Source organism: Rana temporaria, chromosome 3 (genome assembly GCF_905171775.1).
Source record: "Rana temporaria chromosome 3, aRanTem1.1, whole genome shotgun sequence".
NCBI lineage: Eukaryota > Metazoa > Chordata > Amphibia > Anura > Ranidae > Rana > Rana temporaria.
Window position 1 is genome coordinate 120509861 of NC_053491.1, and position 20240 is coordinate 120530100.

General features: G+C 38.5%; 1 protein-coding gene across 3 annotated transcripts in view; it reads right to left on the bottom strand.

The window, feature by feature from the left end:
- The window catches only part of SFMBT2 (Scm like with four mbt domains 2), a 287202-nt gene that overhangs the window by 110005 nt on the left and 156957 nt on the right, over positions 1-20240 (bottom strand). For 2 of the 3 annotated variants that reach the window (XM_040343342.1, XM_040343341.1), the window contains exon 5: positions 15303-15371. The exons of the other annotated variant lie outside the window; for it this stretch is intronic. In XM_040343342.1, the coding sequence (XP_040199276.1) occupies positions 15303-15371 (69 nt within the window). The remainder of the gene's footprint in view (positions 1-15302; positions 15372-20240) is intronic. 3 annotated transcript variants of the gene reach the window in all.

The window sequence follows — 20240 nt, forward strand, 5'->3', positions numbered from 1 at the left end:
TTTGGAGAGACCTTCTGCAGCGCTCTTTGGATAGGAAGAGAAGGGAAATCACCCTAACAGGACAAAGACACCTAACAAACTAACAGGTAAAACTAAACCCAGGAACAAAAATTTAATACAACATATGTTGAAGCTTACCAGTCCTTAGATGTGGTGACTGCATGGGTTTTTATTTTTCAGGCTAAGATTATAAATAGCAAGTATGTGTGGATTTTGCAAGAAATGCTGTGACCTGATCACTTTCAGTGAGTAGAAATGGTAGCATAAACAATGTTATTCTTTTGTAAACTACTAATCCCATCAACCACCATGCAAAGGGTTGAACAAAGGCATATTTTTTTTTTATGTCAAGTGTGGGTAGTTACTTTGGCTCTCTCTGTAAATACAATGGAGGAGTACACTAAGCTACCCAGGGACAGGAAGTGCATTTTTACAGGATAACCAGCTGAAAACAAAAAGGAAAAAATCCTAAAAGTAAACCAATGCAGCCACCTAATCTGAGAATTGGTAAACTGCAATGTGTTCATTTCTTAGATATATTTTCTTAGATATATTAGATATATTTTAACTGTATCCAAACAAAAAAAGTTTTGGCTTTACATACACTCACAGGAGTGAAGTTCATTCTGCACTCCTGTAATCTGTTTTCAGTGGACAGCGGGCTGAAGCCTGCTGTCGACTGTTGTCACTGTCACAGAGCTGGTCCAGGTTCGGGAAAGATCATGTCAATGAAGTCAGGATCTGTCCACATGCCTAGACCGGCACCTGGCTCAGCCTCTCACCGAGCCTCTGAGAGCCCGGGGCAGCCGCTCCCACCTTTTTCACAGCCCAGCGCTCAGGTGAGCAAGGGGGGCAGAGCAGAGAGCTGGTGACTGACAGTCACCAGCTCTCTGCTCAGGGAGATTTGAGAACCAAGCAGCGGTGGTGTTTGATCGCACGATTCTTAGTTTTATAGCCGGCATGGGACAGATGCAGCATCAGTTGTAAGTATCTTTTTTTTTTTTACACATTTTGCCATTTTTTTCCTTTGTAGATAAACCTAGAAACTCTCTTATAGAAAAAAAGCATTGGCACATTTTTAACAACAATAGCTAAACAGCAGATTCAGCAGAAAAACACAAATATCTAAGAATTCGATCCAGTCTAATTTTAACTCCAGGAATTTCTATTTTTTAAATCTACCTTGCAGTGGGTCCCCCATGCACTGCAAAGGTGAATTGCTTATTATTTCTAGGGAAGAGATGAGGAGGCTGTTTCAATTACCTGAATACTCAGTCTAGCGCTCTCCTCTTCCATCCAAAGCTAGAGTCTGTGGGTGGAGCCTCAGCATCATCATGTACCGTACAGGGACATTAACCCTGTATAGCACAGGTGTTAAACACAAGGTCCACGGGCCAAATCCGGCCCTCCAGGCCATTTCATGTGGCCCTTGCACCTCTCCTGCAGCTGCAAGAGAGCTCCAGCCCTCCTCTAGGTCCTACGCCAGACCCTTACTTTCTGCTTTTAAGAAATTTATCCAGCTTCTTCCCAGCAGTAGCATAAGGAAAGGGGAGTGCACTCTGATATAAGGGAGAGTGGGGGGACTCAACTTCTGATGGTGGGGCGGCTCTTGACATCTAATGTAAAGGGAGGGGATGCGCTGGACATCTAATCTTACAAATACAACCGGACCGTTTGAGGGCAATCATAATACTGATGAAGCCCACGATGAAATTTAGTTTGACATCCCTGCTGTATAGTATGCTGAGGAGGCTGGAGTGGGACCAGAGTCAATCATAGCTTTGTGAACAGCTTCAGGGCAGTGGTCACAGGGCTGGAGGAAGCCTGACGGAGCTAGGAATAAAGTAAATACTTTCTCCTTATTCCTCTTCCCCTAAACAAAACAAGCACTGCAAGGGTGGATTTTTTTTTCTTGGAGTTAAGCTTTAAAGATTTTATAGTGTCCCCAGAAACCACTCTTCATATTGGACATCCAAAAAGGTAACTTACAACGACAGTTAACATGTCAGGAATTAATAGTTATTCATAAATGATTAGACATACTTCTTTCAAAAAACACTTTATCTAGTGATTAAGAGCCATCTATAATGTTTTTAATAAAGTCAATATAAATGCTCCATAACATAACACATGGATCTGATTGCGTGTTACAATACCTAGCAATCACCCACATTAGCATCAACATAGCATTGATGAACAATCCTCCAAAGATGCTTATAAATGTTTTTTGTGAGAATGTATCTGCCTTTTTTAGTAAACAATTCACCTCCAAAAACACTGCAATTACCTGCAGCAACCAAAATAAATTTGGATCACAGCACAAACATACGTTCCTCCATATGCTTTCACAAACAGCTCTATTTTGTGGGCTCAAATCAATGTGCTTTAGCAAAATAAGGCATTAAAAGCACAACTACTTCAGGCAGTGAAGCTGATTTACTAAAGAAATTGAGCAGCTTAACTTCAGTTATCCAATCATGAGAAAAGCAAATATTCATTTAACATGTAAATTATTGGGAATTCAAAGTGAACACAGGTATAATTATTTCACTGAGTGAAGATTATTGAGTGAATTATTTCACTGAGTGAAGAATATTGAGTGAATTATTTCACTGAGTGAAGATTATCAACTCTTTTATTACATCATCCTCAGTGTGTCAGCTTTAGGTTTTGTGTATTTGTGTATCATCAGTCTAATCACTTACTTCATTTAGAAAGTGATAGATTTTTACATACTGTCCCTGGTTTTACTGAGCCTGGCAACCCTGATGGGGCCCCCTAGTGGCATGGGGTCCTCGGGCAGTGCCCGAGTGACTCAATGGCCAGTCTGCCCCTATTGCCCAGCATCATTAAACTAGGACTTCTTTTCACTTCCTGCCCTAAAGCCAAAACAGGAATTGAGAGGAAGTCCGTCCAAAATGGGGGAATCAATGGGTATCACCAGGATTACCCAAACTAGGTCCCTGTTGAAAGATTTCCCCTCTATTCCTGTTCTGGTGCTAAACCAAAATTTGGGATTTTCACTTTCCATGGTAACAGTAAGCAGAATAAATAGAGCGGTTGAATTTCCCCAACGGGGGCACAGACAGCATAACAATCTGATAGGTATTCTAATCCCTCTCTATCCAAAATAAAAAGTTGTGTCCTCAGTTATACTTTAAAGATAAAAAAGGCTTTTTCTGCCATAGGGATGCTTGAATAATGATGCTCTTTCAAAGAGCCCAGAAGTTAGATGTGAGAAACAAGCAGATGTATTTATATAAAATGGCAAGTGTAAAAGTGGTTTTAACAAAAAGCTAACACTTGAGCTGATGCTATGCAGATGCCCAGCAGGTTTGTTGTGGCAAGCAATTATTTCCATACAATATCCAGACTTGTTATTCAGTGTACCAGGTTCTCAACAGTTGATCATATGTCATGTAATTCTTAGTGAATCTGCCTGTTCGGGGAGGCTCAAGAATGAATACTGGCATTCCAAAATAACCCTGAATACTAATGCTTGCAAAGCCAAGTCTACTGATTTTTAACATTTATTGATTATAGAGTGTAGATGCTGAGGCATTAGGGGTTAGATATTAGAAGTAAGGAGGTAGGGTCATGAGTCTACTTCTATGTGTTGGAAGAAACCTACACAATGTTGGGGAAAAAGCATTAAGAGCCTGGGGTTAGAATTAATGTGTTGGCGTTATAGATTAGGTGTTATGAGCTAGACGGTAAGAAGTGAGAGACAAGGTGCTAGGTGTTGAGGGTTGGGCCTTAGCGGCTAATTTAGAATGCTATTTTTTTTTTTTGCATTCCCATGTTTTGTTTAGTAAATTGTAAACTGATACTCATAATTTGCGTTCCTTGGATGTGATGATATATAATAAAAACATCAACAATCTGTCCTCAGCAGATAGTGGAAACACCAGAACAAAGGAGGTGCTGGATTTCAGAGGGTCACCGAAATTATCATTGGCTCTGCTTCGGCAGCACTCCACAAAACAGGGAATGTATCAATCAATATAACTACAATACAATGGCAGCGCTAAACAACCGTCCAAGAGTCCAAGTTAATATAATGATAAAAATTATTCATAGCAAAAAAGAACCAACGTGTTTCAAGAAGCAGCTGGTAGAGGGGCTGACTAATATCATTTGACACATACTACACCATGAATCACAAGACCTTATTCTGCTGAATCCTCTTCCACTTCAGGCAGGAACTAGTTGTGCACCTAGCATTAGAAGATTCCACCGTCTTACCTACCTGAAGCAGAAAGTGCAACTACAATGGAACCTGCTTGTCTGTCCCTTCAACCTAGAAGCTCTTACAGTAGAGATCCAAGTAAACACTTGGAGAATCCTGCATGTCCAGGCAAGAGACAACATGTGCCCCTCAAGAAACTGTTCTTCTGAGCCTGCCACTCTGCTTACAGGTACTCATATTGCAAAAGGCCCTTCTAGTGCCCTATACCCACACAGTGCTATGCAGTGATACATTAAAGCTCATTGCTTGAAGATACAGGCTAAGGTGATTATTACCTTTAATAAAATAAATGCAAAAAAAATATTTATTTAATATGATTTTTTTAAATAAATGCAAATGAATGTCTTTGTACCATTATTTTAGTAACACAACTATAAGGTGGTTAAGGATGCCCCTGCCGGATTCCCTCTGGGATGCTACTTTAGCCTTGTTACTCCAATCCCGGGGAAATGGTAATTGCCTTATAGTCATCATTCTAATGTATAGAGACTCCCGGTGGTATGTACATCAGTATTTCAATGGCCTTTGCTCTATATGTTCATATATTGTTGCTATGGGTCTATTGTCAGACCATACACTGTACTTGTATCGTGTTTGCTATAGATTTGATAGTTGTATGAGCATTGCTTTGTTGTTTTCTTTTGTAAGAGCAACAAATGTGCATTTCTCGTGTATATTGCCATATATTGCCTCAATAAAAAGAATATGGGGGAAAAAAAGGATGCCCCTGCTACCATATGACATCCTAAAATGACTGAAAATGAAAATGTATGTGCACGGGTATAATATATGCACAAACATAACTTACAAATGTTGTTTTTTTCAAGGCAGATTGCTTTAAAAAAGGGATCCTGCGAGGTCCCAAAAAGTCAGCCTGTGATGCCTGTTAGTTTATGTGAATAAAGGACAAGATTATAATTATATTAGGGTGTGCTGGTGAAGACCCTTATTTTTTTATAATCTGCGCTATTAAAAAAAAATAATAATAAAAAAATGAAAGAGTTAAACAAAATTGGTTCTTAGGCCCAATGCAGATTAAAAAAAAAACACCAGTTCCCTTGGCAGAAAAAAACAAAACGCTCAAATAGAGCATTTGTGTACACATGTTTAGGCGTGTTTAGGAGTGTTCAGTGTTTTTTCTGCCAAAAAGCTCCACCCAAAAACGAAAAAAAAAAAGTTTTTATTTTTTCCAGCCTCTAACCGCTGAGCTTAAAATATGCCTCTAATCGTCCTAATATGCATGGACATAGGATAACATTGAGCTGCTTCCACAGGTAAAACACAAAACTCCTGTAGATGCAGCGATTTTTAAGTACATGGAGCCTTACAGATCTAAAGTCTGCACTCAAATATTTGAATATTCATCAAAGCAGATACTGTACACCCAATAAAATAATATTTTCTCTCTGCTTGATTTGCCTGTGTCGCTCATAAACAGCTATGTGAAGGAGACATTTTAAAACAAGTTAATTTGCATAAGAACCCTTTCTATACACATTTCAATGAATAATTAATATGCAAAAAAAAAAAAAAGTATGTTCCTTAACTATAAGGATAATCAATGTACATGTGATAATTTATTTGGTATTAGATTAAGCCTATTTAAATAACAACATCATAGCCAAATTGAATGAAAAACTTCATTAGCTAACTAATGACATTTCATTAGTGCAATCTACAGAATCTTTGCCAGGAACATATTAAATATGTATCTAGCTTAACCAGAAATACTTGGTTATGTTTGCTGTAAATTATAAACACATTTTATTTAAAAAGATGTGGCACCAATAAATGAATATCTATCTATCTATCTATCTATCTATCTATCTATCTATCTATCTATCTATCTATCTATCTATAGAGAGAGAGAGAGAGCCAGGGGTGTATCCAGGGGGGAGCAATGGGGCAATTCCCCCCCCCCCAGAAAATAAAATAATTAAATAATTTACAATGGTAATTGTAATATGGAACATGGAGGGGGTTAATGTACTCACTCATGTATTAGTGACCAGTGGCAATTAACCCCTTTGTTCTGCATTAATGACAGTGGCACTATCAGTGTTAATTAACTCTTTTTATGCTACAACATGAAGGAGTTTATAAATACTGCCACTAATGCATCATAAAGGGGTTAATTAATTTCCACTGGTCAGTAATACATCAGTGAGTACATTACTCCCCCCATGTGCCATATTACAATTACCAATCATCATCAATATCATCATGATAATCACACAGTACAGGTGCGTTGAGCCACAGCACCTGTATTATGTGATTATCATGATAATAATGATGATACAGAACGATAGAAAAATTTATCTTTGGACTTCATTCACACAGGGTGTGCTGCAGACATAACATGCAGGGCTGTCTTTTACTGGCTTGGGGATGCATAAAGTGTTGCATGCATCCCAATGCCGGCATCTAATTTTTTTCTACTGAGACACACAGCTGCTATATCCCAATATGTCATGCGTGCGGATCCCAGATTGCATGTAGGGTGCGTTAAGGAACCCGCACCATCATGTGACAGAACACTGATCTACTGCTCCCTGTCATCCGGAGCAGTGATCACTGTCATGCCACTTGCAGCCCAGCCCTCTCACAGTTAGAATCACTCTCTAGGACACACTTAACCCCTTCCTCGCCCCCTAGTGGTTTACCCCTTCCCTGCCAGTGTCATTTACACAGTAATCAGTGCATTTTTATAGCACTGATCGTTGTATAAATGACAATGGTCCCAAAATAGTGTCAAAAGTGTCCGATGTGTATGCCGCAATATTGCAGATAAAAATCGCAGATCGCCGCCATTACTAGTAAAAAAAAAATAATAATAATAAAAATGCCATAAAACTATATCCCCTATTTTGTAGACGCTATAACTTTTGCGCAAACCAATCAATAAATGCTTATTACGATTTTGTAGAAGAATACATATTGGCCTAAACTGAGGAATTTTTTTTCTTCAAAATTGTCGCTTATTTGTTTATAGCGTAAAAACTAAAAACCGCAGAGGTGATCAAATACCACCAAAAGAAAGCTCTATTTGTGGGGAGAAATAGACTTAAATTTTGTTTGGGTGCAACGTCGCATGACCGCGCAACTGTCAGTTAAAGCAACACAGGGCCGAAACGCAAAAAATGGCCCGATCATTGGGCAGCCAATTCTTCCGGGGCTGAAGTGGTTAAATACAGTTCTGTATGCAACACCTTATATTCTGGCAGTGCCCCTCCCGAGACTAGATTCTGGATCCGCCCCTGTATAGAGCCTATATTTATAATGCTTAGTGCTTCAGTTTACCGCTTTATAATTGTTTAGGAATAATAGATTTTTATCTCTGTGTCTTGAGATTCTTTAAACATTAATGTACCATTCTTAACCACATCATTTGCACTGTTTAACTCTTATGCCGCGTACACACCATCGTTTTCTGCGATGGAAAAATGCGACGCTTTATGTGCTTTAAAAAAACGTCATTTTTCAAACTTCAATTTGAACAACGACGTAGCATACACACCATCGCTTTTTCACAACGCTCTAGCACAGCGCAGTTCCGTCAATCACGCACGACGTCACTATAAAGGGTCGTTTCCATGCGGAAGACGGCCTCTTTTGCTGATATCGTGTTGCTGCGTGTTAGTAAAAGTTTGGTGAGATACGATTCGTGATTTTCAGTGACTGTGCTTTAAATTTCGTTTTCTTGTCTATAAGCTGAAAAACACCTTAACGAATGTGCTGATTCCATTCTGAACAGTCGTTTTACATGAATGAGCGCTGCCGTCTCCTAACTTGCTTCTGAGCATGCGCGGGCTTAAATCGACGTTTTTACGTACACACGGTCAATGTTTAGAACACAGAAAACGACGTCGGCCAAAAACGACACATAAAATTGAAGCATGCTTCAATTTTTTTCTGTCGTTTTTTAGAAGACAGAAAACGACGTTTTTGCCCACACACGGTCAATTAAATTGACGTTTTTGAAAATGACGTTTTTTTCCATCGCAGAAAACGATGGTGTGTACGCGGCATTAGATTAACATACAGTAAGCAAGATGCCATTTTGTAGTCTGTTGGCTGTTACAGTATAGAACTTTTTTTATAGCAATAAGTATATCATTAACATTAAAAGAAGCTCGGGATGTTTCTAGAACTCAGCACATCCATGCTAATTGCATCCTAGGTGGGTTCGCAGAAGATGTTCAGCAGTTGTGGATCATGCAAGGCTGAAATTCTTCTAAAGCAAGTGTAAATCCTTATGACAATCATAATGTAGCAACATGTGTGCAAACTGCATTAAGCCCTGGTTCACATTGATGCTACTTTGAAATCACACTACTTCACCTGAAGTAGCGCGATTTCAAAGTTGCAAGATCAGTGCGATTTCAGCTGCTACTTGATAGACATCTGTGTGACTTAATACACAGATGTCTATTGAAATCACACCTGAAATCTGCAAAAGTAGTGCAGGAACTACTTTTGCAAATCGGTGCGGCACTGCCAAATCGTTGTCGCACCGATTGGAACAGTGTCATTGTCTCCAATAGGCTGCGTAAAATCGCTCCAATGTAAACCTAGGCTTAATGTCAGTAGGATTGTGCACTTCAGCCCTGGTTCACACTGATGCTACTTTGAAATTGTGCTACTTTACTTGAAGTAGCGCGATTTCAAAGTAGCAAGGTCAGCACGATTTCAGGTGCTACTTGATAGACATTTGTGTGGCTTCATAAACAGATGTCTATAGAAATCGCACCTGAAATCGGCAAAAGTAGTGCAGGAACTACTTTTGCAAATCGGTGCAGCACAGCAAAATCGGTGTCGCACCAATTGGAACAGTGCCATTGCCTCCAATAGGCTGCGACTTGTCATGCGATTTGATCTCTCAAATCGCATGACAAATCGCTCCAATGTGAACCTAGGCTAACTGTCTCTGAAGCCAGCATCTTTAAAGGTAAACACATGTTGGTAAATATGAAGTTGTACAATCAAATTGTAACATGTATGACCAGCTTAAATCAGAACTTCAGTTAAAAATTGCAGTTCCGCTTTTTCCATTCCCCTACCCCTCACTAGACAGTAGACAGTAAAGGAAACTTTTAGTTTCTTCGTTTTGACTTCCCACTTAGAAGGCAATCAAGGTGGAAGTTTGGTGTCCCCTAGCCACAACCTTCTGGGACACTTCACAGCTCTCAGACGCCTGCGGAACCAATCACAGGGTGCGAAGCAGCTTGCAAATACAAAGTGGGAAGCCGGCTGTGAAGCTGCAAGGACAACATGGCAGCATCGGGGATGGAAGACCGGTGAAGAACTGGCCCTGGGTGAAGACAGCGTTGAATCCCTGCACAGGTGAGGCCTCGTACACACGACCGAGGAACTCGACGGGCGAAACACATCGTTTTCCTCGTCGAGTTGCTTGTTGAGGAACTGGACAAGCATGCTTTGCGTACACACAGTCAAGACAAAATCTCCTCGTTCTCAAACGCGGTGACATACAACACATACAACCGCAGGGGAAGTTCGATTCCACTGGCTAAACTCTTGGGGCTGGTTTTGCTAATCTCATGTGTTTGCGCGTTAAGTAAAAGTTTGGTAAGAGACTATTTGCACTTTCAGTCTGTTACAGCTTGAAAAATTTGTTATCTCCATTACAAATGATACTTTTACTCTCATCTCATACTTTATTCTGAGCAAGCGCAGGTTTCTTAGCATACACACGCTCGAGTTTCTCGTTGGAAACCAGGCCGACCAGGAACTCAACGAGCCAATTTGAGACTCCCGTCGAGGAAATAGAGAACTTGCTCTCTTTTTGGCTCGTCGAGTTTCTCGACAGTTTCCTCGACGAAAATGTACACACGACCGGTTTCCTCGGCAAAAAAAATCTCCCAGCAAGTTTCTTGCTGGTTTTTGCCGAGAAACTCGGTCGTGTGTATGAGGCCTGAGTGTCCTTTTAGAAAAGTCAGCAGCGACAGAATTTGCTGCTGACTTTTAAGAAATTAGCCCAACAGTACATCAGGATTAATCAATTTTCATATATATATAACATAGTTTATATAGTTTGTAGTGGACTTTATAACTTTCCTAAAACTTTAAATAATAAACACTGATTTGGGTTATTTTCACTAAAGAAATGTAGCAGTTGACATTTTGGCCTAAATTTATGAAGAAAGATTTATTGGCAAAATTGGCAACATTTTATAACAGAAACAAAGAAAAACGTGTTTTTTGTTTCAAAATGTACTGTCAGTGGTGATTAAATACAACCAAAAGAAAGCTCTATTATTCGGAAAAATATGATAATATGAGTACAGTGTTGTATGACTGCGCAATTCTCATTCAAATTGCGACAGCGCTGAAAGCTGAAAATTGGTCTGGGCAGGAAGGGGGTGAAAGTGCCCAGCATTGAAGTGGCTAAGAAATAACAAAGGAAAAGAAAAGCGTGCAATTCAAAAAAATGTAACGTTCTTGATGCATCTACTTTATAATTAAATATGCTAAGATGGTTTAAATTTTAGTTTATTCTGTAACAAAGCATAGCAATGGCAGAGGAAATAAGACTAGCAGTAAGACTAGCCATCCTTCGTGTTCTGTTCTATCATGTGTTATGGATAGTTTACAAAAACCCTGTGTCTGACTTTAAAATCAATAATCTATTTGTGCCCTTCATTTTTAATACTTCTCTCAATAACAGAAATTGAGATAAGACATAATGACCAACCTGTTACCATCAGCAGCTAGTATATTGGTTTTCATCTGAAGGCCATTTAAAAGGCTGGTGCTGTGGGAATAACAATTTTGTATAATAATGTATTCAGAGCTCCATCAGTAAGTAGCGAAGGTTAGGTGAAATGTGTTGTTGAATATTTCTTATGGATGTAGAAAAGAAAATATAATAGGAGCTATAATAAAAACAGTTTGTGTATTAAAATTATTTTGGCTGTTTTGCTTGGCCAAAGTCCTCATTTTTGTATGCAGTCTGCTCTTTTTTTTTTTTTTTTTAGTAAAGCACTAACAGCACACAAATGCTGTCCACCGGAAGCAGTTACATTATTATCACCATGACAACCCCACCACAACTCCAGCTTCTTCTACCATCAGTGTAAAAAAAGAAAAAAAAGACTATAAACGCAATACTGTAAATATCATTTTAAATATGAAATGGAAAAACAAGTTAAAGACAAAGCTCTGGTAAAAGTTTGTCTACTGATGCAACAGGTTTGGTATGTAACCAACCAGTCTTCAAAAAACGTATCAATGGATTTTTTTATTTTTTTTTGCTGAATCGCATTGTACCTGTCATTGCAGAGATAATTATGAACAAGATGTTTTATATACAGATCCATTTTTTTAAAGATAAAACACAAAGCATAATTTTGTTTAAATATTATTTAGCCTTGTAATTATAAGAATATACATTGAATATTCACATTTACCTATTTTCAGCCATCAGTTGATGCTCTATGCTGTTTTTTACATGTTTACCAGGCTATGTGTAACTGTTATATTTAAAAATAGCCAATTGTTTACAGAAATCAATAGCTCATGCTCAAATTACTCAATTTGAGAAAGTCTGAAATCAAACAGCTTAAGCGGTGGTTTCTCTTTTAAAAATCATAGGTGCGTCCTGTATTAAATGTTTATTTGCAAAAAAATACCTTGTAAAAAAAAATATATATATTTTTTCCTGGACAATGATATTTGCAATAAATGCACTAAAAGTGTAGCTATAAAAAATTATCTTTTGTATATACAAAGAACTTGATTGTATATAAAGGTGAATTCATATTAACGTTAATATTAACTTTGGTAAAAAAAAAATAATAATACCGTTTTGTCTGTTTTATTCTAGCCTTATGAGATTCATAAGCCTAGCCCAAACTTTTTATTAAATAATACCATATTTTTATCACAACAATTATAGGGTGTTATCATTCTGGGAAATGGTAATACAGCAAGGAAGTAGATCAAACAATAGTCTAAGGAAACTTATAAAATGGGCAGTGTTTTCTAAGGATTACCAAATACAATAAATGGGTGGATCTGATCCAAATGATTGACAAGATAAAAGAAAAATAATCCAGTTGCTCTTAGCCTGTAGACATAAATGCAATTTGCACAATAAAAACAACTTTGAAGAGGTGTGAATGGGTGGGTACTCTACACAGTATCAAGTTAATCCAGTCAAGTGATAAAGTGTTGGAATACCGGTTGGTTAAGCAAGATAACAAAATGCCCAGCAGAGTGAGAATCACCACCCAATACTTTATTTGAAGGGAGTCAATTGTTTTCTTTACGTGATACATACCATCATGCTCAGCATTACTGTTAGGCAGGCCATAGACTATGCAAATTTCTTTCCAGCAAACATGGGTTGCAAGAAAGAAATGTGCATCAACATATTGGAATGCCTCCTGCCAAGACATTGTGTGGTTAGGCGGGGGGCTCTTTTTTGGTCCAGTAAATATGTTGTTGAAAAAGATTTATTCTATCTGTTTAATAAGTGCAGAAAAATATTATCAACTGTACTCTATAAAAACACAACGCTTCCTATCTATCATATAAAGAACACGAATGGGGAGAGTGTGTTCTGTAGTCCGGTCCTATGTTGACAACTCTGTTCTTCTATAGACACAGAATGGTGGGTGACCGTTGCAACACTAAAGCAGGAAGTATGTTACTGGCAGGATCACAAAGTGAACATAAAGGGAAACAATACAGTCATCAACTCTGAGGGCTGATAAGCTGCAATGTATTACATTTTTGTTCTTGGAGTTACATACACTCTAAGCATCTTGCCCTAGATTTTCTGGCTGTAAACTTCTGCAATACTCATTCGATGACAATGTAATGGTCGATGTACATCAAGGAAATTTGCTTACAAATGCTGTTATAGGAGAAGTATTGCCAAAGCTATGTTGGCCCTACTTTTCCTGGGGATCACAGAAGTGCAGTTAGTTCTGGACTCCTGTGATCCATTTTCAGTCGGTCCAGGCTCTGGTCCGATCCCTACTTCTCCTGGTATCACAGGAGTGCATTAGTTCTGTATGCCTTGGACCCATTTTCAGCCAGTCCAGGCTCTGGATCACCCCTGATGTTAAAGTCGGGATACACCCAAATGTCTGGACTGGTAGCTGTCTCAGCCTCTTAGTGAGCCACTGGGAGACTGAGCCAGATACTCCCGAGTCCCGACCCATGCACAGCTCGTCGCTCCAGTGAGCGCTGGAGGGCAGAGCAGAGAATGATGATTGACGTTTACCGGCTCTCTGCTCAGTGAAGACTGAGAACTGATGCTCAGTTCTCACTCTAAGGCCCCGTACACACGATAGAATCTATCCGCAGATAAATCCCAGCAAATGGGTTTCTGCGGATAGATCCTATGGTGTGTACACGCCAGCGGATCTGTTTCCGCGGAGAAATCTCCTCTGGGATGGATTCCAGCAGATCGAATATTTGTTGTGCTGCACAACATATCCATCTGCTGGAATCCATTCCAACGGATGGATCCGCTCGTCTGTACAGACTTACCGGATCCATTCGTCCAAAGGGATTCCCCGCACGCGTCGTAATGATTTGACGCATGCGTGGAATTCCTTATATGACAGCGTCGCGCCCGTCGCCGCGTCATAATCGCGGCGACGGCGCGACACGTCATCGGCAGAGGATTTCCGCGCGGATTTCAATGGGATGGTGTGTACACTCCATCCCATCGAAATCAACGGATATCTTTGAGAGGATTTATCCGTGGAAACGGTCCGCTGGACCGTATCTGCGGATAAATCCTCTCGTGTGTATGGGGCCTTAGAAGTGACAGGGAACAGATGCGGTATAAATGGGAATAAAAAAAAAAAAACATACTACTTGTGTCCTACAGTGGCAATTTGTGTACAATGTTCAGGCATTAAGAAGAATTGTGACAGATTCATAGAATTATAAGATGTTAGGAAAGTGTATGTGCCAAGAATGATTCCTGAAAAAAAAGATCACACTCTGTCATGCAAAAGGGCGCTGACCATTTCATTTATCTAGCAAGGAATAAATCATTGATGGCATCATACTCATATGAACAACTATATACTATCAACCCCCAGAAATGCACAAGCTCAGTTAGTAGTGGGACTGTTTGAAGAAACTGAAATCTTTTTAAGATACCTCATATGGATAAGCACAACTATAGTTACCACTCCTAATTCTAAGACAGCCGACTCCCTTCCAAGAGTCTTTGATAATTATATAAAACATTATAATGTCTGTGTAGTAGGCTGGCAATATTTAAAGTCAAAATGTTTGTTTTAGTTTTAGATAAAGGATGTTACGTTCTTATTGCTGTCAGTGACCCAGCTAAGTAGAATCACCCTCCCTATATGCCCTGTTGACCATGTCCCTGGGATAGTAAGTGATGGGAAACCCAAAATTGTACACCAGAACAAGAAGTGAGGTGTAATCTTCCAATGAGAATACCTGTTCCTGTAACAACTGTCCAAAATGGGAATTCCCCTAACTTTGGAGAGATTTCATGTCACTTTCTGTTGCACCTTCCAGACAGGAAGTAAAAGCAGATGTCCCAAACAGCACAATAAACTGGTAGACTAAAACTAAAGCTAAAACTAAAACTGATTTAACCCTTCCTTGTCTTATCTAAAACATTGGACATGCATTTAAATTTCAAAATATTTTGTGTATTTTCTTTTGTTAAAAAACAAAATCTAATTTGCATATCCACAGACTTTGTACACATAATTCACATATAACCTGGTCCGGGCCAACTGAGGTTAGATAGAGAAATTACTGTTTAGGGGTTGTCAGCACAAAGAGTATGGAAAAATATTTTAGTGTTCAGCAGTTTTACAACTTAATTCCTGTTCACATTGCTAAGGGTAACCCCATGCTTGTAACTGAATTACTTTTTAGTGTTACTATGGCCACAGGATCATTTTAAATAGTGTTAATGTTAAACAAAACTATTGTTTTACTAAAAGTTATATCCAATGATCCTTCTGAGACTAACACACATCAACATTTTTAAATGTTGGCTAAGGAGCTCCCCCAAAAATGTACTCACCACCAGATGCTGTGCCATTGGAAAGGTTGAAGTGCTGTTGGCGCTGGAACACAATGGCACCTAATGTTGCTAAAAAGAGAAAATTCCACATTTGAAAGCCAAGTCTTCAAATTGTGTAAGTAATGGTAGAAGACACTAACACCTTTTTGCAAGCAATGCCACAATCTATTACAGTCTTCGGAAGTGTTTAGATATATTTTCACTCAAAACTCTGTGTATTCAGTATATAGATAAAGGTCATGTATGATACCGTAGTTATCTCACATAAAAGGAGAAATACATACAATTTCTACTTATCTAGACAAGATATATGTAATTCAGGATTCACAAAAACTAACATACCAGAAGTGGTAATGTTTATCTAAACCTACACACGTTTCAGTAAAAATGCTTTTTAAAATTAAGTACCTAAATACTTTTGAGAAAATAATTACCTTTTTGCAACATTGATATTATTTTTTTTCCCAATATGCACTACGTACTGTGTTTGGGCAGGTGTGAAAAATGCTGTAATTATATGCAAAACTTTATTTTTTTATTTTGGACAGAGTAAGGGAAGGTTATAACCCCTGTCAGATATATTTTTCACCATCTGTGGCCTATTGCAGAGATTTCCCTTTACTTCCTATCCCATAGCCAAACAGAAAGTGAGAGGACATCAGTAAATTAGGATAATTCCTTTGCAGTCCCCAGGTCACTAGAGCTATGTCCCTATTGGATAATTTCCCCTCTATTACTTTTCTGAGGACAACCCAAAATTCAGGATTTTCTTTTACTTTCTATTTCAACGACAATAGTAAACAGGACAAATGGAGAAGGTGAATCTCCCTAACGTGGGGTACAGACAAAAATAAAATATGACAGGTGTTTTAATCCCTCTCCACTCTTCCTTTTGTTATACTTAAACAAAACCATCACCTTAGACCCCACAACACCTATGCTAAATATATGCCCTCTAGACATACCCACTGTGCAATTCAAGCAATGTTTTGCCTTTAGTTATACTTTAAGAATTCTTTCAGAAAAAGGAGTGTTACTAGTCTTACTAGTTTAAAGAAACTAGATTAGCGAAATCCAAATCAAATCCATATTTGGTGAGACCATTTTTTCCTTCAAAACAGCATTGATTCTTCTACGTACACTTGCACACAGTTTTTGAAGGAACTCGGCAGGTAGGTTGTTCCAAATACCTTGGAGAATTAACCACAGATCTTTTGTGGATGTAGGCTGCCTCAAATACTTCTGACTCTTTATGTAATCCCAGCCAGTCTCGATGTTGAAATCAGGGCTCTGTATGGGCCAAGCCATAATTTCCAAGGCTCCTTGTTCTTCTTTACACCAAAGACAGTTCTTAATGATATTGTCTGTATGTTTGGAATCATTGTCTCACTGCAGAATAAATTATGGGCTAATCACATGCCTCCCTGATGGTATGGCATGATGGATAACTATCTGCCTGTATTTCTCAGAATTGAGGACACCATTTATCCAAATCTCCAACTCCATTTGCAGAAATGCAGACCCAAACTTGTAAGGAACCTCCACTGTTGCCTGCAGACATGGATTATTGCACCACTCCCCAGCCCTTTGGCGAAAAACTGCCTCCTGCTACAGCCAAATATTTCAAAATTTGACTCATCAGTCCAAGCACCTGCTGCCTCTTTTCTGCACCCCAATTCCGATGTTTTCGGTTATAGTTGAGTCACTTAACCTTGTTTCCATGTTGGAGGTATGGCTTTTTGGCTGCAATTCTTCCATGAAGACCACTTCTGGCTAGACTTATCCAAACAGTACATGGGTGTACTTGTGTCCCACTGGTTTCTGACAGTTCTGTGCTGATGGCACTGCTGGATAACATCTGATCCCAGGGAAGGAAAGTAAGCTTGATGTGTCTTTTATCTGCTTCATTAAGTTTACTTGACTGACCACTGCGTCTATGGTCATCAGTGTTGCCTGTTTCTTTGTGCTTCCTCAAAAGAGCTTTAACAGCACATCCTAAAACCCCAGTCTGCTTTGAAATCTTTGGCAGGGAGAAATCTCGCCGATACAGTATAACTACATTGTTTCTTGTTGCTCTGTTCAGCCTTGCTGTGGTGTATGACCTGTGACATGAATCTGTCTTCCACAACCTCACCTTAGTGGCAGAGTTTGGCTGGTTTTCACCCAGTTATAAGCCTCCTATACAGCTATTTCTGTTTTAGTTAATGACCATGTTTCAACCTACATATGACATTAATTATCATTAGCACCTGCTTGGTATAATTAGTTAATCATACACCTGACTCCGATCTTACAAAATCCTTCAATTTGTGAAAGTGTACAAAATTAGCAAGTGTAAGAATTAATGATGGTTTGAAGCCAAAGGGTAGTCACACTAAATATTTATTTGATTTGATTTTTCTCATGTTCATTCACCTTGCATTTTGCAAATTGATAACAATAAACAATCAAAATATATATTTTTGAAAGCGTACTTACTTTACAGCATTTCTCTACACCCTGTCCAAAACTTTTGCACAGTACTGTATATGTATATATTGCATTTAGCTCTTAAAGTGAACCAGTCACATAAAAAATGTTAAAATATGTGTGCAAGCTGTAGGTGTTAAAGGAGGCACCAAAAGGCATGCATGTCTGTTAGCTAGATATTCATCATCACTGTTCCTAATTGGATCCCTGAACATGACCGAAAAGTTATGCGATTTAAAAAAATAGAGGTGCCTGAAAAGTTCTGTAGCACCATCTTAAACCTTCCTATCATATTCAAATACCAGGTTGTTATGACGGGAAAAGCTCCAGCCCTTTCTAACAGTGTTTGAAGCTTGGTAGTTCCTTCTTGACTCTTGCACATTCCTGGTAGCTAGTGAGGCTGTCCATGATAGTATTGAGTCAATAAGTGCATACATTGAAAACATTTTTTTTGCATTACTGTATTTAAATGACAGAGACTCTTTAGACCACCAGGTTTGCAAAAAGTTGGAGCCTACACAAGCCCCCACTGCATGTTTTGAAGTGTAGTATGACAATTAAGAGTCCGACCTTACACTTACTTTCCTGATCTGCATGCTTGCACTTGGATGGGTAACTAACATTTTTAAGTGGAGGGTGGCATTGACAGTCCATATATTTCTTACTGCACAGGTATTTTTTATATAGCAACCTCAGGCGCAAAATAAGAAAAGGAATTTACTGATACTATCCAGGAAGGTGTCAGCTGGCCTTCCGACTAATAGCAGTAGTAGCCAGGAGAGGTTTTTAGCCAGGAGAAGTGGGTATTTGAATTATGAGGGTACTGATAGACTAACGGAGGAAAACTAGTAGGTACCTGGACTGAAAGCACTCAGGAAACAGGCTGAATATGAATGTGGGTAGGAGAAGGTAATAAGGATGTAACATCATTAACATTATGGTTCTGCCTCCTGACCCTCCAAGGAGCAGAGAACTACATGGGCAGGGTTGGACTATCCCATCCCTTTACAAAATCAGAAACAAAAAAAGATCCTTCAATACCAGGTTATAATTATCCACAAATTACTATTCACAGCAAAAAAAATTAAACAGATAGATGACCCTGAACATTACAGCACTAGCCAAATTAATACCAAAAGCCATGGCTGACAATCTGTAGTCCCAGTGGGCAATTTTTCAATTTTGATTGCAGAATACTTTTAAATAATTAAATAAACAAACACAATAAAACGTCATATTATACAAACTTGAAATACTACAAATATTCCTTATGAGGAAGATTTATCTGTTATTTCTGTCCAAATTGCCCTATGGAATGCGCATATAGTAAAAAAAAAAACAAAACAATAAAGCATTGATATATCCTATATGTTAATATAAAGTACATATTCCTATTATCATATCCCTGCATTCATGTGATGATGCAGATTAAATTTTGTTCCACAATGGAATGTTGCAAAACTCATACAGACCTTAACATTCCAAAGATTGTTCACATTGCAATACTGGACACCTTGGTCAATACCTCATTTGGTATTGTAGTAACTCCAGTCAAAACCTTTTAGTTCTAGATAGAATGGGGTTGTAACCTCTATCAGGCTTTTTTTTTTTGCTATCTTTGGCTACGTTAGGAAGGTTATTTCTCATTTTCTGACAATAGGATGCAAGTAGAAATTTCTCTAACAATGACAACACAGCAGGAAAATCACTTATTTTTGGTACAGTGAGGGAAGGCTAAAACCTCTTCCAGCCTATTTATGACAGTTTACGTTACTCTTGTTGATTATCCCCCCACTTCCTCTCATAGATAAAACATTTTCACTTACACAGTAAGTAAGGCAAAACATTCTTAATGAGGGACATACAGCAAAAAAAAAAAAAATAATCTTTCAATCCTTCAAAAAACTAAGAAAATATGGAGTCGAGCTCCACTTTATTCTTGACTATGATGGAACATTGCCAACAATTCCAGTCAAAATACATAAATAGCAAAATTAGTTTCTACTACAAGCTGAAAAATGAAGGCTTGTATTTAAAGTGATGGGCTTGAAGTACTTGAGTAGGTGGGTAGAGTGAGTAAGTATGATTGGTGACTTTATGCACATGGGTTGTCTTAAGAGCAAGCATGTCAGGAATCATAGACCAACAGAAACAACTATTCACTTATCGAAGCATTGTTCACATATTTAATTAATAAGATAGAAACATAGAAAAGTCATGGCAGAAAAAGACCTAGTAGTCCATCGAATCTGCCCATTTTTTTTCTCTTTGTTAACTTTTTTCTCTGAGTATAGATTTATGTTTGTCTGTTGACTCTCACTACTTCTGCTGGTAGTTTAAAGCATCAACTACCCTTTCATTAAAATAGTACTTTCTAAGATTCGTTTTGAATTTTCCTCCAGTTAGTTTGATGTCCCTGTGTTTTTGATTTTGGTTTCATATTGAAAAAACTGCCCTCCTGAATCTTAT